Source organism: Cibotium barometz, chromosome 10 (assembly GCF_041138505.1).
Source record: "Cibotium barometz isolate CiBa-2024 chromosome 10, ASM4113850v1, whole genome shotgun sequence".
Taxonomy (NCBI): Eukaryota; Viridiplantae; Streptophyta; class Polypodiopsida; order Cyatheales; family Cibotiaceae; genus Cibotium; species Cibotium barometz.
This window is the reverse complement of record NC_141055.1, coordinates 19,778,486-19,801,029: the sequence shown is the minus strand read 5'-3', so window position 1 is coordinate 19,801,029 and position 22,544 is coordinate 19,778,486. Positions and strand designations below refer to the sequence as shown.

At 46.6% G+C, this 22,544-nt stretch overlaps 1 protein-coding gene across 2 annotated transcripts in view; it reads right to left on the bottom strand.

The window, feature by feature from the left end:
• Window positions 1–22,100, bottom strand: part of LOC147634638 (uncharacterized) — a 37,009-nt gene extending 14,909 nt beyond the window's left edge. The window contains exon 1 of one of the 2 annotated variants that reach the window (XM_086803771.1): window positions 21,544–22,100. In XM_086803771.1, the coding sequence (XP_086659897.1) occupies window positions 21,544–21,810 (267 nt within the window). In that variant the 5' untranslated portion in view covers window positions 21,811–22,100. The remainder of the gene's footprint in view (window positions 1–21,543) is intronic. The other variant, XM_086803772.1, reaches the window with a different exon arrangement.
• Window positions 22,101–22,544: the final 444 nt, after the last annotated feature.

The following is a 22,544-nucleotide window of genomic DNA, read 5'->3' as shown; positions in this document are numbered from 1 at the left end:
CATCTATCTCGGGCATTTTGGATCCTGCAGCCTAGCCGCGCAGTATATGCAAAGAAGGGGGCATCCAAATTCTCCTCCCGATCCGCTGGATCATGCCAAGTCCACTCTCTCGGGTCCCATTGAAGGCGCGTGAGAGGTCGGCACTCCCATATCCATAGCTGCCACACCTTGGCCGGTGCTGGATCAATATGACATTCCGGTGCTCGAAAACCAATCACCCTCACGCTCTGCAAGGTGCAGCCACTAAAATCCTCCAAGGGAAGCTCAGATCTCTCTAGTCTGCCACATAGTAGTTAGGGGGTTGTTTGAAACGGGTTTCCTAAAAGTTTCAAACACGTTTCAAATGGGTTTCGTAAAATCAGCTCGAAGTTTTCTACCTACAGGTTTTTGCATGAACAAAAGTTCCAATATATACTGTATAAAATATGTAAAAATAACACTAAATGCATAGAATACATGGAAACATCAATTTGAAGCCAATAGTCTTCGAATCACAAATAACAAAAACCATATAATCATCCATCATCAATGTCAAACCATACATGACACTACATAGGTTAAAACTTATAAGTTTGAAGTGTTCATGTCACATCATACATGAATCATGATAAATCAATAGTCATGGCCCAATGCCCATAAACAATACATAATAAATCATGATAAGCCACATGGCTCATCGACAATGGCTCAGGCTCTCGAGTCTCAGCCTAGCTAGTAGCTAGTCCTGCAAGTCCTCAATCTCCTCGTCCTCATCATCGTCAAACTCAGACTCACTATGAGAATCTAAATCGGATGTGGAGGAAGACTCAGCTATAGCACTCGCCTCCGTTGTTGCTGCACTAGTACTAGCACCTGCTGCTGTAGATAAATGTGCACGACTAACACGTGTAGGTGGTGTGATCTCCTCATATAGCAAGGCATAAATGTCATGCTCCTCTCGAGGAATCTCTAGGACTTCTTTCACTTTCTCAATGTCAATTTTATCGACATTGACTTGGTGAGGCTCGATGGGATTGCCTACCTGCTCAATTAGGCGGAGGTTGCAATGACAAAATACCAACCACTCTAATTGAACAGTGGCTATCCTGTGATATGACTCGAATGGCAAGGGATTTATGTCATAATTCATGCAACAAAAGAAGTTGAAGCCCTTGTTATTAGTAATAACTTATAAGTATACTACAAGTGGATTCTTATGCAAGATTCAAGAACCAAGAGTCAAGACTCACCAAGTGAGGGGTATTGATGCCATATTTCTCCCACCATGACTCTGGCTGTAGCTGTGTCTCCCGCATTTTGGTCGTCACTGAACCAAATTTAAAGCTCTCATTTCGGAAAATAAGTAGCTCATCCTCCAGCTGCCTTAGCAGGTCCACATCCCCTCCTGTGTATCTCTGGATGTACTGCTGCCATCCATCCTCAAAGCTCCTCATTTCTCCAAAGAGGATGCAATATGTGAGCAACTGCATGGATTGGTCTATGAAACCAATCCCATCGTGTGTTCCACACGGCTCGGATGTCTTGAACCCTTAAAAAACAGCCATGAAATGTATACAGTATAATGCCATAAACTTGATATTATACAAGATTGAAGAATCAAAGAGACTAAGAGACTAAGAGTGCATGCATAATGCAGCATGGCGGTTCAAAGCTTCACCAATTCTATCCATGAACTCGTACAAGAGTCGCAAAGTGCTGCCCTCCATGTTCATGATGCGAAGAACACTATAAATAGGCTAAATGGCCTTTATGAGAGCTTCAGCCTCTTGCCACCAAGTGTCTCTCATGACAACACGTACAAATGCAACGGCCTTGGGACCATCACGATCATCCCAAGCAATCCACACCCTGGAAACCATTGTGCATAGGAGTCCATGGCGGACTCTCACCAACCTCTCAACCACAATGAATGTGTGTGCAAATCTAGTGGTAGAAGGTTTGAGAAGCTCTTTGTCACTGTGTGCCCAATAGATAGAAGCACCTTCAGCCTCTTTGTCACAAACTTTACCATCATGCGAGAGGTCTCAAAGATGTCTGACACCCAACCTATCTTTGCCACATCCTCGATGAGGAGGTCCAAGCTATGAGCAGCACATGGAGTCCAAAGAATGGCAGGAAACTCCTCCTCAAGCATCCTTCCCATGGAGACAGTTTGAGCCATTATTAGTGATCACCTGCACTATATTCTGTGGCACAATCTCCATGACAGCATCTCGAATGTGTCACCAAATGTACTCACTTGTCACCATTGTGCCTGCCATGGATGCATCTATGGCACGCAAGAACATTGTGCCCTTATATGATGAGACGAGGATGTTATAAACATTCCTCTTTCTGACATCCGACCATCCATCACATAGAAGAGTGCATCCCCATGTTTCCTTGAGAGGCTCTACCTCCTTCTCCACAGCTTCTCTCTCCCTTCTGAGCTCCCGTGTGCGCAAGGCCGCATAAGAGGGCCCCTCCCACTCACATCCTATGCGGCTGATTGCCCTGCCTACATCTGTAGACTGGCTTTGATGCTCCTTCTTTGCAAGGCCTTGGCAATGGGGATGGGAGTCCTTTGTGCCTGTGGTGCAAAGCTACCTTCTGAAACCTTTTGTTTCTTAGATACACTTGTACTACCTGTAGCTGACACATCCACATCTTCCTCCTCATCTTCACTCCTCTTCTTTTCTGTCGGTAACTTCATTTGGCCTAATAATTTGGCTCTCTTCCACTCTTGTAAGGATGCCTTGATAGCATCCGGCACAAGTGGACAAGAGCTAACTCCCTTCCCCGCTAAACCTGTGAAATGGGCCTTCACCCAGTCTATGCTGCCGCCGGACTGCAAACCACAATACTTGCACTGCCATTTGGAAGCACCTCCACCCTTGTAGGAGGCTGATTCGATCACATGGGTCCACATATCATCTCTTGTGCGAGGCATTTTGTTGAAGGAGTGTGATTCGATCACATGGGTCCACATATCATCTCTTGTGCGAGGCATTTTGTGCCTGCAAAGAAACCCCCAATTTTCAAACCACTTCAATTGACAAAAATCAGCCATGTAATAGATTACATAGCTGGCAGCTACTTAAGACCCTTGGGCAGAGTCTAAGGCAAATGTTGGAGGCCTAATGGGGTCTCTCTGAAGCATTTCCATCTTGCCCCAAATTGGCTAAAATTAGCAAGCAGGTTGGATAAAAGACACACCTGGCTGTAGACACGCAACCCGAGGGAGGAAACGTGCAGGTTTGGGGCAGGCCGGGCAACGCTCTTCAATGTTGATGATGAGGGGAAACCGGCGCACGGAAACCAGAGAACTATTTATCGAAAGAGTCGTCTGATGTTGACGTGAGATTTTGGGGGAAAAAAAATGTTATAAAACTTGTGTGAAAACAACGTGTTTCCTACAAGGAAATGTTTTGGAAACGTTTCCACGTTTCTTTCCTTGTAGGAAACGCGTTTCCTAACTACTATGGTATGCCATGTGATCCAATAGAGAAATTGAGCAGACCACTGTCCTCATCTGCTCCATGGACTGCCACGAGGATATCGTGTCTGGTAAACACGCCTAGGGGGGTTGGGTATAGGGGAGTCAGCCACTCCTAAGGGATAGTTGAGTCGATGTCGATGCTGAGCCTATCTCTACCCCGGATCCCTATCAGGCCTCTCTCCTGCACCTCTGGGAATAACTGCCTGTGGGAGATCCAATCTCCAAGAGACCTGGCTGGTCCCATGCTCAAGGCGCCCAAAGAAACATGCGGTCGGGCCCCTAGAATGTGGCCACTGGGTAAATGGATCACGGGGTTCCAGACCAAAGGCTGTCGAACCGCTTCTCTGAGGCTACTGGAGCTATCTGTCTAAAGGCAAGCCTAAGATGATCCCAAGCACGAAGTAAACTGGCTGCAAATCTGCCCTCAAAAGCCAGGCTAAAAGCACGGGCTCGCATCTCTGTGAAGATCCATCTGGTACTCTGCGGCCAAGGGCCCCCAAGACTCGGAGTGCGGGTTGAAATCTGGGCCAATAGGAAATCCTTCCAGGGCTCACCACCGGGAAGGGGGCCTCTAACAATTAGCTTGCCTAGTAGGGCGTGGCTTTGAATAGCCGGGTCGATGAGGCCTAGCCTCCCTCTGCGACATGGCTGAATAATCACTCTCCATGCCACCTTGGCCTTGGCTAGCCTCCCATCACTTCCGGCCCTGCCCGAGAAAAGGCCCAGCACGAAGTGATGTACCATATGGTGGCAAGAATTACCTGGCTCGCCACCATCACCTTGCCTGCTAGGGAGAGCCTCGCCAATGTAACATATGGAAGCTTCGGAGAAGATCGGTAACTTCAATGCTCAGAAATCAGCACACTTTTCACGACGGAATTAACGCACAAAACTGAATGAAGATGTGCTGAAAATAGAGAGAGAGAGAGAGAGAGAGAGAGAGAGAGAGAGAGAGAGAGAGAGAGAGAGAGAGAGAGAGGAGAGGACAGTATTGGGTCCCAAATACCCTCTGTAGGGTCCCCACCACAGATGGTGTATTTGCTTTATTAGAATGATGTAAATCTGAAAAGAAAATACAGAAATCTTGACCTTTCTTGGCTGAGAAATCTCTGCCCTTGACCTGCAATCCTCCACTCCTTTGCTTTAGCAACTTCTTGGCTGTCCTAGCCCTTGTATGCTTGAGCACTTGGTGAATTGTGAGATAAAACAATGGGATTGTGGCTCTCCTATTTATACTACTCCCCAACAGCAGTCGGCCAGTAGATAAACAGGCGGCCAGCTTCAGTCCTTGTCCACGACTTTTAAATCAGCATTAAATGCTGAAAATAACACATAAAAGTCTGCGCCTTTTTCCCTTGTAGGCTGGGCATCCAGCGCCCGAATTCCAAGAGGCTGGGCACTGAATTGGCAAGTACACTGGGGCTGGGCAGCCTGTATGGGCTGCCCCATACCTGCCCTACAGCCATATAAATGCTTCATGTATTGTCGGCTGCCCCTGGCATGCCCTTGGGCTGTCCTACAGCCTCTCCATGGCTGGTGGGTTCAGCCAGGACCTTCCTGGCCCTCATGGGGGTGGTTTCACACCATCCCCATGCCCACACTAAGACTTGGGGTAGCCCTATGGGCTGGCCCCTATTCCTAAAAGCAAACCCTAACTATCAACACAATGATCTGGCATCCGGTACCATACCAGATACACAGATTCATTGTCATCATTCCAGAGGGAGACACAGCGCAGACTGGCACTGTTTCATGTGCAGGACAGTGCACACCTGACCTTGGACTCCTGTGCAGGACAATGCACACCTGACCTCGGACGACTGGGACGGATCCTTGGCTGACTCGTCCGGGACTGGGCTCACATGGGACCAGTTTACCATCCTAGGTCCTACACCTTCTGTACAGATATGTCTACGTGGCATCCAAGTGCGGGATGCACGTGACATCCCCTTCTGCTTAACTTGACGGAAGCTGCATAGCCTCCAAATAGTCCGTCAATAATGCCGGATAGTCTTCGAAAAACTTTGTCAAGCCATACCGCTTCGTGGGTCTCTCGGTCCTGAAACTTCGTGAGGAACTGTCTTAGTCTTCGGCCTGAGCCATGCTTGAAATGGTGCAGAAGGATCTGTTCTGGAACCATAACTTCTGCTTCATCAACAATATCTGGTTCTGCTTCGTCTTTGACTTCTGAAGGGATAAGACCTGTATATGGCTTTAACCAACTGACGTGAAACACATCGTGCATAGTCCAACTCGGAGGTAGCTTTAACTGCATAGACACCTCATTAATCTTCTTCCTGATGGGAAAAGGTCCGAAGCTCCTGAAAGCATAGTTACCGCGGAATGGCGTTCCGCCTTCCTGGAACGCCGGAACGCCGGTCCGAAGCTCAACGCGTGCCCGGAACGCGGAAACGGGAGCCGGAACGGCGCACTTGCGGGGGAACGTGGCAGAACGGCTGTCGGAACGCCGGAACGTAGGGCAGAACGCCCGTTCCGGGCGTTCCGAAAAGTGCGCACTTTCGCGATGTCGGCGGCGGCGGTTTTTATCCAGCGTACGGTTTTATTTCGCTGCTGCGCCTATTTTGTTGGCTGAGCCTGCTCCCTACCACTCCACCCTTCCTCTTGGCTGCCCCACACTCTCCATTCCACCTACTACCCCACCCTTCCTCTTGGCTGCCCCACACTCTCCCTACCTCCTCTTGGCCCCTCCTCTTGGGCCTTGGCAAGTTGGCCCCTTCTTTTGCTCGGGTGGCACTCGAGTCTTGAGCAGGTAAGATTTAAAATTTGACTCAATGAACATTGGATTTTGGAGATTCTAGTTTGCTGCGTTTTTTTCCACTTTGTGGACACTTTACTTATGTCTCATGCAAGGGCATTTTTCATGTTTTTTTAATTTTCAGCCATTTATCAATTTCAATGGCACCTCCTCGTGGCATAGATGCAGAAAACAGATCCCCTTGGTGGAATGAGGTGGATCTTGTGTCCAGATATGATAGTGCAAGAGGAGGAGGGTCACGCAAGTGGAAGTGCCACTTTTGTGGATCCATTAAGACTGGAGGCACGGATCGTGTGCGAGCCCATTTGTTGGGGGTTAGAGGCAAAGGCATTTCTGTTTGCCCTACAGTGTCAGGAGCAGATATCATACGATTGCACGCACTTGCAGATAGACTTGATGCAGCAGGGAGTCGGCCCTCTGTTCTTGATCCTCGAGGTACATCATCATCAGCTACACCTGCAGGCGCGGCATCTTCAGCGAGTGCATCTACCCCATTATATGGGGCTGCTCCACAGCCATCCGCACATGGAACAAATGCTTCCCAGACCCGGCACGGTTTTTTTATGCTGCAGATGTTCCTTTGGTAAAGGCCCGCAACCCATACTTTGCAGATATGGTGAAGGAGATTGCTTCTTTCGGACCTGGCTATGCTCCACCCTCATCCGAGGCATTGCGCACTACACTTCTAGCCACAGAGAGGACGGCCATAGAGGATGCCTTGGGACCCATTCAGGATGTATGGCGTAGATGTGGCGTCACTATCATGGGTGATGGTTGGAGTGACACTAGGAGCCGCTCCATTCAGGGTATCCTTGCGTACTCCAGAGGATGTAGCTTTTTTATTAAAGCTATTGACAATTCAGAGGCGGGCAAAACTGCACAGAGATTGGCAAATATTTGGAGTGAAGCCATTGATTACGTGGGTCCCAATAATGTCATCCAGTTTGTTTCTGATGGAGAGAACTCAAACAGGGCAGCAGGGAGGATCATTGAGGATAGGTACCCACATATTTGCTTCACTCCTTGCATGTCACATGGGCTCAACAATCTCCTCAAAGATATTGGTAAGATGCAGTGGGTGGAGCCTTTTATTGAAATGGGCAATCACATTGTTTCATTTATCACTCGCCACCACTACATTTTGGCTATATTTCGACAGAGATCCCCAAAGGATCTCTTAAAGTATTCAGATACACGCTTTGTATATAATTTCCTTATGTTAAAGCGTCTTTTTGAAGTGAAGAATCATTTGAGGCAGCTTGTAGTTTGTGAGGAGTGGGATGCATGGCGAGAGAGTACCTCAATGGCAGGTATTCGATGATGCAGGTCCACAATTCTTGATGACACTTTTTGGGACACTGTTCAGGTATTGTTGCAGGTTGTGCGGCCAATCATTCTTATGTTGAGGCTTCTTGATGGAGATGAGCCTTGCATTGGCAAGGTGTACGAGGGGATGGACAAGATGATTGAGAGAATCCTATCTCTACAGACTTTGGATGGGGGTAGGAGACAGGAGCTATCTCGTCTTGCGACAGGCAGGTGGACAGAGTATCACTCTGCATTAGAGACTGCTGCATTTGTGGTGGATCCAGAATTTCAAGGCAAAGGACAAGAGACAGATGCAGAGCTTGTGCAGGGTTGGGAGGATATCTTGAGGAAGCTTGTACCCAGTGCAGATGATAGGAGGGTTCGTGAAGACCTTTCCTTCTATCGAAGAAAGAGAGGCCTCTTCGCTTTGCAGGATGCACAAAATGATAGGTTCAAGATATCCACTGCACGGTGGTGGGAGGATTATGGGGCAGATACACCATTGCTGCAAAGATTGGCCATTCGAGTGCTTAGCCAGGGTGCTAGCTCCTCGCCATGTGAGCACTTACGGAGCAGTTTTGGGAACATTGCAAGCAAGAAGAGGAACATGTCCAGAAGGCAAATGACCTTGTATTTGTTAATGCGAACTTGCATTTGCTTAACAAGTTCAGGGCTGAGTGTACTCCAGACCCATTTATTGGATTTTGCCTTGATCTTGATGACAATGATGGTGAGGATCAGCCAGAGGGAGAGGATGATGTGGAGCAGCATGAGGATGAGCAGATTGAGGGACGGATGAGATCCCACTTGCTGATGACTAGTCTTTGACTCACCAGTTACCTTGGCCCTTGAGGCTAGTTTTGTACTTGTCATGCGATGTACTTTCTTTTTCAGTTTCTATATATCCTCATGCGATGTACTTTCTTTTCAATTTCTATTTGGAGTCTGGACTCTTCAAATTTTTAAAGTTTAAGACTTTAAAGTTTAATCTTGGATATTTTAAATGTTTTGTCATTTTATGTCATATGCTGACGTGTCATATGATGTGGCGTTCCCCGACGTTCCCGATCCGCTCCCGTTCCCGTTCCCACTCCTGTTCCAGCATCCGACGTTCTCGGAACGTTCTCGTTCCGTAGTAACTATGCCTGAAAGACAACTTTGGGCATCGCTTGCCCACCTGTTTCAACCTTTGCTTCATAATCCGAAGATAAACCCAATCCCCTTCCAAAAACTTCATATCCCTTCGGTCTTTATTGGCTTGTCGAATTTAGGCCTCTTGTGCTTTAGCCAACCTGTCTTTAATTGACTCTAAAATCTCCTGGTAAGACTCCGTCACTTTGTTCGCTTCAGGTACTGAAGATGAGGTCCTGGTCAACAACGACTGGAAAGGTCTTCCAAACGCTGTCTCATATGGAGTCCTGCCAATAGCTGAAGAAATAGAATCATTCGAACTAAAGGCAAATATGATTCCCACTTACCTTGCTGATCGTGGACATAACACTTTAGCACATCAAAGGCCAACTGGTTGTATATCTCTGTCTGGCCGTCTGTCTGTGGGTGGAATGCACTGGAAAAAATCAACTTAGTACCAAAGTTATCAAACAATGCCCTCCAAAAATGACGGGTAAACTTGGCATCGTGGTCTAACACTATGGTCCTAGGAATCCCGCCAATCACGTACCAATGCCGAATGAACAATTGGGCAACATTCTCGGCGGTCACATTAGCCCTGCAAGGAATAAGCATAACAAATTTTCTAAATCTATCAAAAATAGTTAAGCACTGCGTATCACGCTTACTCGGACTGGGAGGCAGATTCGTGACAAAGTCCATTGAAATATCTTGGAAAGGACCCTGAGGAATTGGCAAGGGCTGTAACAACCCTATCTTCTTTCCACGCGGAGCTTTCATCTTTTGACAAATATCACAGTGTTGTACATATGTAAACACATCTCGCCTCATCTTTGGCCAATAATATTGCCGTTCCAATTTCTCCAGAGTCGAATTCATGCCCCTATGACCACCAGTAATGGCGTCATTGGCATCATGGAGAAGAGCTGCCCTGAACGACTTCATGACACACAGTCGGCTTTTGTAGAAAAGCCAACCATCGCGTATCAGAAAGTGGCATGGTCCTGTGGCATCCAATGCCTGTTCCCACTGTGTACCGAATTTCTCGGAATCCGTGTACGTGTGCTTCATGTCATCTAGTCCTATACCAACAAGATCGAGTCTAGTGGTTTGAATCGTAGTCACTTGTCCCTTCCTGCTCAAAGCATCGGCCACTGGATTGGCCTTTCCTGGAAGGTACTCAATCATACCACCGAATTGTTGGAATATCTGACTCCAGCGGTGTTGTTGATCACTCCACTGTGCACTTGGCATTATCTGAATCCACTGTGCACTTGGCATTATCTAAATCCAGCGTAATGCCTGATGGTCAGTGCGGACCTCAAAGTCACGGCCATACAGAAAATGTTTCCAATGTTTCAAGGGCTGTATAACTGCTAGGAGTTCACGATCATAGACTGAGTAGTTTTTCTCTGCGGGCAATAACTTACGAGACATGTAAGCTACTAGATGACCATTCTGTTGCAATACACCTCCAATTGCGATGTTACTCGCATCGGTGATGATCACCTGAAATGGCTCGTCCCACGAGGCAAGTGCTAAACAAGGTGCTTCTCATAAAGCCACCTTGAGGTTCTTGAATGCCTCCAATGCTCGTGGAGTCATTCGAATCTTTTGCCTTCTTGTCTTCACACCCACAGATCGGTGAGATCCGCCGAGAGATCAGAAAGGATCTGATGTCATAGGCTGTCTAAGGTATTTCCCAATTGACAATCTCGGCCACTTTAGCCAGATCAAGTCGAATGCCTTCGGCACTAATTATGTATCCCAAGTAATGCACCTGGAACAGATAAAATTCCGACTTCTTTTCATTGACGTAGAGCTCGTTGCTTTCCAACAACTTAAGAACTTTCTCCACATCAATGTCATGTTGCTCAACCGTAGTTGGAAAATACCAGTATGTCATCCGGAATATGAACACACACTTTCCAATCAAATCTCGGAAAACACGCATCATCATGCGGTTAAATGTAGCTGGGGCGTTCGTCAAGCCAAATGGCATGACCACAAATTCATAGTGGGCCTATTTCATACGGAAGGTTGTCTTGGGGATGTCCCCCTCCACAATCCTCACCTGGTGATACCCACTCTTTAAATCAAGTTTCGAGAACACCTTTGCTTCATTCAGCCTCTCAAGAATATAATCAATTCAAGGCATCGAGAATCTGCAATTGATAGTCAGCTTGTTGAGTGCACGATAATCGACACACAATCGAGAAGACCCATCTTTCTTCTTGACAAATAAGATCGGGGTTGCAAATGGCGACACGTTGGGGCGGATGAAGCCAGATTGCAACAATTCTTGGAGTTGGCGGTCCAACTCCGATTCCATTGCCTTGGAAAGGCGATATGGAAACTTGCTCGGGGGTTCCGAGCCTGGGAGGAGGTCAATCTTGTGGTCCTCCGATCTGGACGGGGGGGGCTAAGGAGGGAGACTGTCCCGAAGAAAAGTCTTCTGGAACTTTTCATGGAGAGCCGAGTACTTCTCGGAAACACTGGCTACCATATGGGCCGTCTGGATGTAAATCATCACACAATTTGCGCCTTTCCTAACTGCTCCCTTAGCCTGCAAGTGGCTTATGAGCGGAAAGTTCGGAATTCCTGGCTCACACTTAATGGTCACTCGGGCGTTTGAAGCATTCCGATTGATCTGGAACGTGTGCTTGTCCCACTTGACATCAGGAAGAAACTTGTGAAACCACTAAATACCCAAAATTATGTATGCTCCCACAAGAGGAGCAACCATAAAATCACGCACAAATTCTATGCTCTGAATAACTAACTTAGCACCTAGAGCTCCATACTTGACGCTCGTTGTCATGCCTGTGCTAAAACCCTCAACTTGTTTGTCCACCGAAGTCAGGTCGAAACAGGCACGCCTAGCGGCCTGTTCCGTGACCACATACCCCGTGCTGCCGCTGTCAAACAAGACGACTCTCTGGCCACCTATGTAGCCAAAGGACTTGAGCAATTCGTTGCGCTCATACTCCTGGTCATGGGTGCCCTTCTGCTTATCTTCGAGCTCCCGGCTAATAATTGCTCTGACTGAAGCACCGGGGTTTGAAGAACTAGGGGCAGCCACTGGGGTCTGTGTGGGAAGCTGTGGAGGTAGTAGCGGCGGCGGGCTTTGGAGGCTTCTTGGGACACTCTCGAGAAGTATGTTCTTTTGTATGACAAAAGAAACATCTACCCTCCTTGTACTGAGAAAGCTCCTCGGCACTCAACTTGCCACCTGTCTTGCCTACCTCCGCTTTTTGGTCTGGAGTAAGCTTAGACGCATTGTTCGAGTTCTTGGAGCCAGAGGCTCCCAGGCTCTGTCCTCGGGGAAGACCCCGTCTGGTTCTGGCCTTTGCCCCCCGAGGCGGTAGCCTTGGGAGAAGCCGGCTGGGAAGTCTTGGGCTTGCCACCATTATGCTTCATTTCCGCACTCTACGCAAGTGAAAGTGCGTCTTCGAAAGTGGCTGGCCTAAACATACGCACCTCCCATTGGATTTGCGTGTCAAGGCCATACAAAAACTGTCCTTTCTTGTCCGAATCAGCTAAGCCTAATTGCAAACATAAAGTCGAAATTCTATTGGCAACTGAAGGACTGGTTGCGCGTTTTGACGCGCTCCCCTGAACTCGTCTTCGAGTCGCTCAAGGTAGTGGGGCGGTAGAAACTGCTGCTTAAGGTCGCGGACAAACTCGTCCCACACATAAGCTGCCATACCTAATCTGGTGTGGGCATGAGCCCACTGTGTCTACCAAGGAATGGCCTCACCTTCCAAGTACCAAAACTGGCTAAGATCACTCTGTCAGTATCTGTCTTTCTAACTGCAGCAAAGTAAGGTTCAAATTGATGCAACCATGAATAGAGAGTTGTGGGATCAAGTTTACCATTATACTTACTGAAGTTCATTTTCTTGAGAAAATGATTCGAGGGCGCCGCCGGTGTCAATCTGGCGTCCAAAGCTGCTAGGTAACGCTCGTGCTCCACGCCTCGCATGGCTTCGTCTTCACGTTGTCAGATCTCCAATGCACGCATCTGCAACTCAAGCAAAGAGCTCAGCTGCGGCTGTGACCTCGCGAGAGGGTCCCTGTGTCGAGGATCTGGAATCTGGGATACGAAAGGAGAGGGAGGAGGAGATGGAAAACGCGACGCTGGAGAACAGGTACGCTCTTCCACAGCCAAGATCTGCGCCTTCTACTCGTCCAACTTGGTTGTCTGGTCTGCGATTGCTCGCATCATCTGCTGGAACATATCTGTAACACTCAAGCCCAGTGCCCTAGCTAGGCTGCCTGGTGCACTCTGGTCCCATGGTTCTTGGTCTCTCTCGTCGTCGAAGCTCGCCATAGCAGGAAAATGCACTTCCTTTCCAAAGCGCAATCTGACCATCCACTATTTGTGTGGGAGACGTCCGGAGGCTTCCGGAGGCTGAAAACCAACCATCCTTCGAGGGACAGGAGTCACTCCGAAAGGGGTAGTCCACCGGCGTCTGAAAACCAACCTCACGAGCGAGAAAAAATTCTGATTTCTTTGCTGAATCTTTGCACTTGAAGTAGGCTTTGATACCACTGTTTCACACCATCCCCATGCCCACACTAAGACTTGGTAAAAGCAAACCCTAACTATCTACACAATGATCTGGCATCCGGTACCATACCAGATACATAGATTCACTGTCATCATTCCAGAGGGAGACTCACAGCGCGGACTGGCACTATTTCATGTGCAGGACAGTGCACACCTGACCTTGGACTCCTATGCAGGACAATGCACACCTGACCTCGGACGAGTGGGGTGGATCCCTGGCTGACTCGTCCCGGACTGGGCTCACATGGGACCAGTTTACCATCCCAGGTCCTACACCTTTTGTACAGAATGTCTACGTGGCATCCAAGTGTGGGATGCACGTGACAGCCAAGCTCCAATATAGAAGTACTCAAAAGAAGCGGGGCGAGCTGCTACTCGGTAGAGAGATCAATGCCAACCTGGCAACCAAGATATCGAACTGGAGTGCCTCTCGCGATCCACTAGAAATCCTCAATTGGTCGCCAAGTCGGGGCGGGTGCTGAGCCTACCCAAAAACCACACGACGTGTGCCAATTGATCTATGCTCGGGATGCGCATCAGAAAATCTCAATCGCCTCCGCAAATCTCTATAGATTCCCCACATCTCTTGCAAGGAAAGCTGCTGTGTTGTCTGCAGACTCTGAGTCCAGCAGCTCCTCTTGCGTGCGAAGAGGAAGACTCAATTCTTGAAGCCCGGTCTCCTGGGTAGAGAAAAAACAATTACTCATGGCCTCGGCAACGAATAGGAAGAGGTAAGGTGCCAAAGGACAGCCCTGTCTAACCCAGCGGGAGAGGGGGAATCTGTCACCACGGGCTCCCTAAATGAGAACCTGGCTGTGTGAGGCTGAGTAAAGTCCTGAGACTCCATGAATCCACTCCATGGTGGGGAATCCCATCGAGCTCATAGTGCCCTCCAGAAAGCTCCAATCCACCCTATCATAAGCTTTCTCAAAGTCTGGTAGCACCACAATGAGGTCTTGTTGTTGCATGCTGGCCAAAGCTGTCCCCTTCCAGAAGGTAAAGATGTTGTCCAGACTGCTCTAATCCTGAACAAAGCCGATCTGAGTGTCGTGGATCAAGTCTGGGAGAAAAGGCTGACGTCTCCTGCTGATGGCCTTGGCCAAGATCTTATAGGCTATCCCTAGAAGAGTGATGGGTCTCCGCTGCCGAATCTCCAATCTGTCACCACCCTCCTTGGAAATCAAGTGAATCAAGCCCTCTCAGAGCCTCTCTGGCATGGCACCTGTGATCATAATCTCATTGAAGGCAACTCGAAGGCCACCTTCCATGAGGTCCCAATGGCGAAGAAAGAAGGAGACTGGAAGCCCATCCGCCGTTGTCGGGCATTTGCCGCTAGGAAGTGCCGTCAATGCCTCCGCCAACTCCTCAGCAGTAAATGGTGTCAATAAGAATGACCAATGAGAAGGGGGAACCACCTCCCTCGTATGCCGCCAGCAGACCCTCTCGCGTGTGTCCACCTGTGGAGATGCCGGGGCACCAATGAGGAGGGATCGAAAAAAGTCTGTGGCGATGGCTCTCACCTGGGGGGGATCTAAAACAATAGCTCCATCCTGGCTACGCAACCTCTGAATACCGTCTCTCCTCCTGTGGGGGGCGGCTATCTCAAAGAAATCCCCCGTGACTATGTCGCCTGCCTGAGTCAAGAAAAGAGGCCCTGGCATGATATCTGTACCCCACCCAACTCTCCTCTATGGATCTAATCTCCGTGCAAGCGACGGCAAGCTGACTCTCGATCCACTGGCTATCCGGGGACCTCTCCTGAAGCTGTTGTAAAGAGGCAAGACTCCTCCAACTCCTCTCCTGCTCCCGGAAACCCTCTAATCAGCTCTAGGCTGCCTCCTGCAAGAACTTGTTGATCTCCCCTAAGCCCTCATCCAATGTGCACGCAACAGAGCCTGAAAGAAAATCCAATCCCACCCATATCTGCTCTATCCTGATGCATATCTCGAGGTCCTGAATGAGGCTGTCGGGAATCCTCGAGCTCACATGCCTGTCGTGCCTCCAAGGGTCCTCTAAGGATAGAATAACCGGGGCGTGATCAGAAAATCAAAAAATGACGTACCTGCCAAAATACCAATCATATCCCCTCGGCTACAAGCCCACTCATCAACTTAAACCTGTCTAGTCTAGAGAGGTTGGTCCTATCCGATCTCGAGAAGCAAAAGCTCCCGGGGCTACGCCCAAACTCCAGAAGATGCCTAGGGTCCTGTCCCCTGACTGTAAGAATCATCTCCTCCCAGGCTAAGTACTCTACTCCTGAAACTGTGGTCGTGCCACCTCCAAGTCTGTCCTCTGCTGCCTCTATCATGTTAAAGTCACCGCCAAAGCACCAAAAGTCAGCCTGAGGGAGGGCTTGCCGGACTAAGCTCCAAAAGAGGACTCTACCCGTAGCAACGTTCGGAGCATAAACATTGAGGAAGCCAACGCTATCCTCTCCAATTGTAACAGAACCTTTGCCACCAATTCCTTAACAAGTTTGGAGCCCAAAGAGAAACCCTATCACACGAGACATGGTGATTGATGGTGAAGCTTCTACATCACAAAATGTTACAAAACCATTGTTGGCTATCCAAGCCCCAACCCCATTTGTTTTCCTAGAGCAACCCACTACGCAAGTACAAATTGCCTTGCTGGTGTCAACTCCATTGCTCTTCTATAAAGGAGAACCCATAAGCTCCATCCCATCTTATGAGAGCATTTTCTGATTAAAGCTAGAAATTGACATGCCACAACAAGTAACAAAGGGTGCTAGAAATTATTTGGCCCTCCTAGCTCTATTTCACATGATGAAACCCATGCCTGGACACTAGACAGGTGGAAGAAGACATGGGGATAGGGTCCATAAGGTTTGATTAAGAAAAAGCATCATTCTTGGTCAAAAAGCAAGAAAAAGCAAAAAGTCAAACAAGGTTGACCGCGAGCCAAGGACACCATTGGAAAGAGGAGACTAAGACAGACCAAAAAGCAACTCTAAGGCCAAAAAGCCAAAAAAGCAAAAGCTAAAGAGCTTGAGTAATATTTTATTATTAAAGGTCAAAAACACAAAAGCAAAGTCAAAAAGGATAAAAGCAAAAGTTAGAACATGCACCTAATGCGGTCACTTTTGACAACCTTGTGACTCTCTTGCTCAGTGAAGAGCAATCTCGTTCCAACAGGAACAACATGATGTCTCCTGAGTCAGCAATGGATCCTTATGGTGGTAGAGCTTCAAATCTTCTTCTTGTGCATAAAGAAGAGCCTGCATACGAGTAAGTTCAGCCCTTAAGGCTATGGACTCTTCTTCCTGCATTTTCCCTTTGCCACGGGACGGTTGTCCCACATGTTCTTGTTCCCTAATGTGCACCACATGAGTTTGCTCATCCTGTAAAGCATTGGAAGCATGCATTTCATTATCCCTGCCTCTTGTGTTAGCATCTCCAACATTCACAATATGGCTGTCTATAGTGTTCTAAGTGTAGAGATAGCTAGTGTTCACGGTTATCGTCTTTCACAATAGAAGTAAAAGAGAACCGTATGCTTTGATACCAATGTAACTAGATTGAACACAATGCTAATCAATACACTTAACTATACCAAGATTTAATGGACAACATGCTCAATACAAGAAGTAATTTGTTGAATTGACAAGAGACACACAATGAGCCAGAACGGCCGGACCCTCCCTCAAATAAAGTATATTGATGTTGGGAGAATCAAGTACATAGAGTCATGGGCATTTCTAACCAGATTTCTATACCAATGCATATAAATACAATATTGCAAACAATGTGTTGTCGGTGTAGATTTGCAACTCACACTACCCTCTCAAGTACCCATGTTTCCTACCATCTACTCTCTATTGTTCCACCAACACATGGCAGCAACAATCTACAAGAGAGCACGTAGGACAAGAGAACACTACACAGGATATGTGATCATGCAGTCCGGTTCCTCCCTTCTACTACTTGCTTCCATATTTAAGCATCAAAGCTTATCAATTGCAAGTAGAGTCAATGACATCGAAAGTCTTCGCGATGGAAGCATTTGGAGCGTTGAAATCTCCGATTTGTCGCGATCCTTCGCGACAAAAGTCTTCAAGAGGATGAAGGGAGCCCTGGGAAAGCTTTCCCTATGATTCAACTTAAGAAAGGAAGGCTGAAATTAGGGTTTTCAACAAAAAGACCAGAAATTACAACAAAAATAAGAGCTATTTTGCTAAATTTCAATCATTGGGAGTGTGTGGGAGAGTGAACATCACTTGGAAACACTCTTAGAAGATTGGGAAACACACTAGTAAGCTTGGATATGGAGTTGGGAAGGAGAAAGTGCAGAAAATACAGCCAAAGAGGCCTCATGAAGGGGGCGCCTACTTCTAGAGAGAGGGGAAAGAGAGATGGTGAGTTGTCCACTCTAGGTGTCAAGTACAGAGGACAAGTGCCTTGTGGTGCAAGCTAGAACGGACACATGGTTGGTTTCTCCCTTTGTACAAAGGGGATAAGGTCTAGGCGGTGGGCATTGGGTTTTGTCCACCTCGGGACATCAATGTGTACGAACACAGGGCTGGTCATAACTTATAAGTGAGTTTTGGTCGCCCAAAACTTAATGAAGTGTGCACATACTCACTTATAAATTAGTGCTAATCCCTAAGGCTAGGTTTTTGACCAATACTTTCCACCTATCACATGCCACAAAACCATGTCAGCAGACAGTTTCACACGCACGGTTCACGGGTGGGCGTCCCTTTACCCGGAACTACACATTGGTCAGGCAAGCATGAAAACAGCATGCAATTTCAATTGCAAGCAAGCACATAAAGATGCTATGCAATGCAGCATTGGTATGGACAATCCCCGTTCATGAGACTATACCAAAATAGACGTGCTCCGGGCAAGTACACGAGGTACCAGACCCAATGGAACACCAATCCTCCAAGCATTTCCGGGCATGTATACACAGGCACAAGTTTCAACGGAAACCTAAGTCCACAGTATCACATGAGTGGCATCAATCCCCGGCATATACAACTGCCATGGACGCCAGTCCAATGTACATACATAATGAGAAAGCACGGGTGGACCAATTGGGTGGCCAAATGGTGACAGTTAGTAGCTCCATTTCTAGTGCATGGGAACCGTGAGTCAGAATTTCAAGCATGAAAAATATCTGGCAACACAAGTTCATTTTTTGGAGCTATGGACTAGATGTGTTTCAAGTCTATTGCTTGATGTAGCAGAGATATGGATTGGATGAGTTCCAAGTTCATTGTTCGAGGTTTTCTGGATGTGATGTGTTCACAGTCCAATGTTGAGGTGAATGGAGTTCACTGCACACTGGTGTGGAAATTCAGAGCCGAGCAGATTTCTTTGTTGTTCAGGGTGGCATTTTGTTTTGAAAAGCTAGGTTGGTAGGTGCATCTTCCGTTGTGTATTCAGAATCCAACCGGTACTAGGGTGTCCATGGTCGCATCTTCTTCATCAGTTTTCTTCTTCTAACTTATTTGCACACTATGAGCTGCAGAGGGGGTGTTAGAATTTGTGCATCTCACTATTGTGTGGGACCATACCTTTTTATTGGGCATATATGTATTCTCACATTTATGCAAATCGTGGGGGTTATTTGCTGTTGTCGGCCACCTCCATAGGGGCAGTCGGCCAGCTTCACTCTTCCCTATATAAAGGGCTCTTCCTTTCTCACTTGTTAACTCAGTTCATTCATTCACAAGCACATTATCTACTAGCTGGTATTGCCATTGTAAAAGCCTCGTGCTACATAATAAGATGTTCATTGTCTGATGTCTCCCTCTCTCCTATGTTTTGCTTCCGCATTGTGCAATTTTATCAGACCATGGGATTGTCAAGTGATGTTAGGAGGCTTCTGCTAAGTGGGATTCAAGTCTGAATTCGCACACATAGGTGGGTCCACGAATGGCTCAATAGTGTTGACTTCACAAACCCTGAGTCGTGACGCTTATTTTCAAGTACTTTTTTGTAACTTTTTGTAAACCTAATTAATAATCTTGAATTTTTCGAGGTCTTTGCCGAACTGTGATGGAATCTAATTTGTTGCATGCTCTTACTCTTTCACATAAGTGGATAGTTCTTTTCAAAATAGTGAAGAGAGCATACCAAGTTTTACCATGAACCCTTCATGTTATCCGGATAGCCACTAGGAGCACACGATCTTGTCGAAAATTGGCATAACCTAGCACATGGTGCCGACTTAGGTAGTCTTGTGGTGATGGTCATAATCCAAGATGCCTAGTCGAAATTTCTGGATGGCTTATAGGAAACCAATAGAGCTTACTAAAGAAACCACGGAGAAGGATTCAGGTGTGAACATGGTGGTATGCAAGGATTAATTAGATTGACCCTTCAGTTGACCTAAGGTTTAACTTTAGTGTTCAGAGAGGAATTCGGTTACTTCAAGGTTGTAGGGGGGAAAGTTGGCCATTCCACCTATGATCATGCATAATTGGGAGTTTATGTGGGATGAGCTCTAGATTCCCATGTAGGATCTCCTAAGACTTCACGGGTTTCTTGTCTGGGACTCTATACTTTAGCATAGTTAACCTCTGGTAACTATGAGGAGCAATAATAGTATGTGAGTGATAACAAGATAGGATACTTTCTTGGTTGTTTGAGCATTGGCATGTCACTGTAGGGTGACAAGTTTAATGATTCATCACGCACTCTCGCATGATGGCCAAATGATATTGATGCATGAGGCAGCCTCAGAATGTACATGAGAGAGATGAGACAGTCCTAGACTCCATGTTTAGGTACCATGATAAGTGGAATATGGTATCGAGGTGAAAATTCAAGGTGTTGAAAAAACTTTGGCTTTCTAGATTATGCATTTCGGCACAACTGATATGGTCTTGGGTAGGGAATAGTTTTATGGACTGGGTCATTCACCACAAAATAGTTTTCTGAATAATTCCATTACATTTCAGTGTGATGAAAAAAAAATCTAACTTCAAGGCAAACAAGAGGTTCTAAACTCCTCTTATATGTTTGATGGAGCTAGAACATTGATAAAATGAACATCTTGACTTCTTATCTTTCCACACATTTTCATTAAATCATGAGGTCCAAAAATGGAGAACTGATGATAGACAACACACGTGTACTATCCTGATGGTAAACTTATACCTCCTTAATCCTCGAAGCACCACTTCTTGCACTGAGTGCACTTACTTTTGCACCTTCATTCTTCTTTTAAGAGCACTTCCAGTTCCAGACTCAAAACATCTATTACAAAGACCTTGTTCCTTGGCCTTTTGATATCCTCTGATAAGAGAGTTGGATATCTTGGTTTAAACCTTCTTGAGTTTCCCATGTGAAGTTCTCTCATGTTCTTAAAAATGGCTTTTCTTTTAAAGCATCCTCTAGGCTTCGCTAAGCCTTGCGAAGTCTCAAATTTGCCCTTACTCTTGGTATCATCATAGATGTGGGTAGCTTTATAGCTTCTTCCAAGGGTTTGAGAAAGCCCTTCTTCACCTCTAAATTGTAATCCCCTTAGTTTCTGAAAGCCATCTTTGCCTTGAGGATCATTTCTCTATAGCCCCAATGTTTACAAGCCACAAAAAGTCTTGGGACAGCAGAACAACCTTCAGTACAGCAGTACAGCCTTTGGTTCATGCTTTGTAGCTTAACGCTAGCATGATAGGAATCTAGATCTGAGTTTGGAGCATTGTAAGTATTCATCTTTTGTGATAGGTGAATACCTCTCTAGTCTCAGTGTATTTGCAGCATGATGTGATAAGGTTTGATTAGGAATAATTAGCATCCAGCGTTAACTAGAGTAAACTCAAGTAGGCTCTTTTTCTTGTGACAGAAAATAAAAAAGTCGACAAAGGAATTTTTGAAAATTCAGCAGCTTGTCAACTATTTTAAAAAAATAACAAGAATTCAGCAGCTTTTTCTCCTCTAAGAAAAACATATAGCGAAGTTTGCGCAAGCCTGTTTAGAGGTGCCAAAGCCCAAGCCTGCAAAAGGGTTACACACTTTGATGCTTAAGGTTAATAGGAACCAAAGACCATGCCTGCAAATGGGGCTACACGTTACACTACTTGGTGTGCCCCAGGGGCCAGGACATGTCTGGACTCTGCACAATTGAACGGTCATCTGATGGTGATGATCAAGGTCATGTCTGCACTATTGAACTCCTGGTCATCTCATGGTGATGCTCGAGGTCAGGTCTGCACTATTGAACTACTAGTCACTTGATAATGGTGATGGTGATGACATGCCTGCAAATAGGGTTCCATACAAACTACTGCTAATCATGCATGCGTACCTGCGACCGTGATTTCGCCTTGTCAGAGATGGCAGTGAGAACGCCCCAGACATCATGTGTGCCAGAGACAGCTGGGGCTAGAAGCTGTTCAGCGACAGGCCGCCCAACTTCCTCTGAGTTTATAACAATTCGGGGGGAAGAAGATGGCGGGGACTCAACAGCAGCAACAGCATCAGATCTACTGCCCCCACTGCTAGGGTTTCTCGGAGACCTTGACGTCTGCACGCCCTCACTGGTAGCCTGTTGTTGTTCCTCCATTTCTCCCATGTGGGCAGGCGTAAAAGCTCTACTTTGTTTTTACTGTTTGCAAGCGTAAAAGCTCTACTTTGTTTTTACAAATAATTAAATATAATCTAATCTTTCTAAGCTCCACAGAAAGCTTCTGGCGAACTGTCAGTCGGCGGCAACTGCTATTCTCAGCGCCCACCAAGTTGAGTATGTGATCATTGCGTAATAACTAGTGAGCTAATTTGTATATATTCACACATATATATATATATATGAAAATGCTCTGCTGTGTGATATGGTCTGTGTAATGCTCTTTATATACGTCATATGTGTAATCTCATCTATGTAATGCTCTGTATATATGTCATTTGTGTGATACATACACCATATCTAATGAAAATGCTCTTTATATCATGTGTGTATATATGTCATCTGTTTAATACATACACCATATATAATGAAAATGCTCTTTACATGTAATACACACCCTACTATATCTTACTCCAATCCACCCTAGTGCTATCAATAAAACCTAAAAAGTCTTCAATCTCTACACGACAACCACGTGGAACCACAAGCAAGCCATCCTTAAACACCTTTCATGCCTATCTTCCTTCTCCTAGGTCATACTCTTCTTGTGATGACTGTGCAACTTGTCCTCCATCAAACTACTCTTGTCCACCTCTCCTCATGTAGCCAGAGAGATAGAGGGTCAACTCAATGCCAAAGAGAGGGACAGACTATCATCTCAATGCGGCAACAAGAGAGAGAAA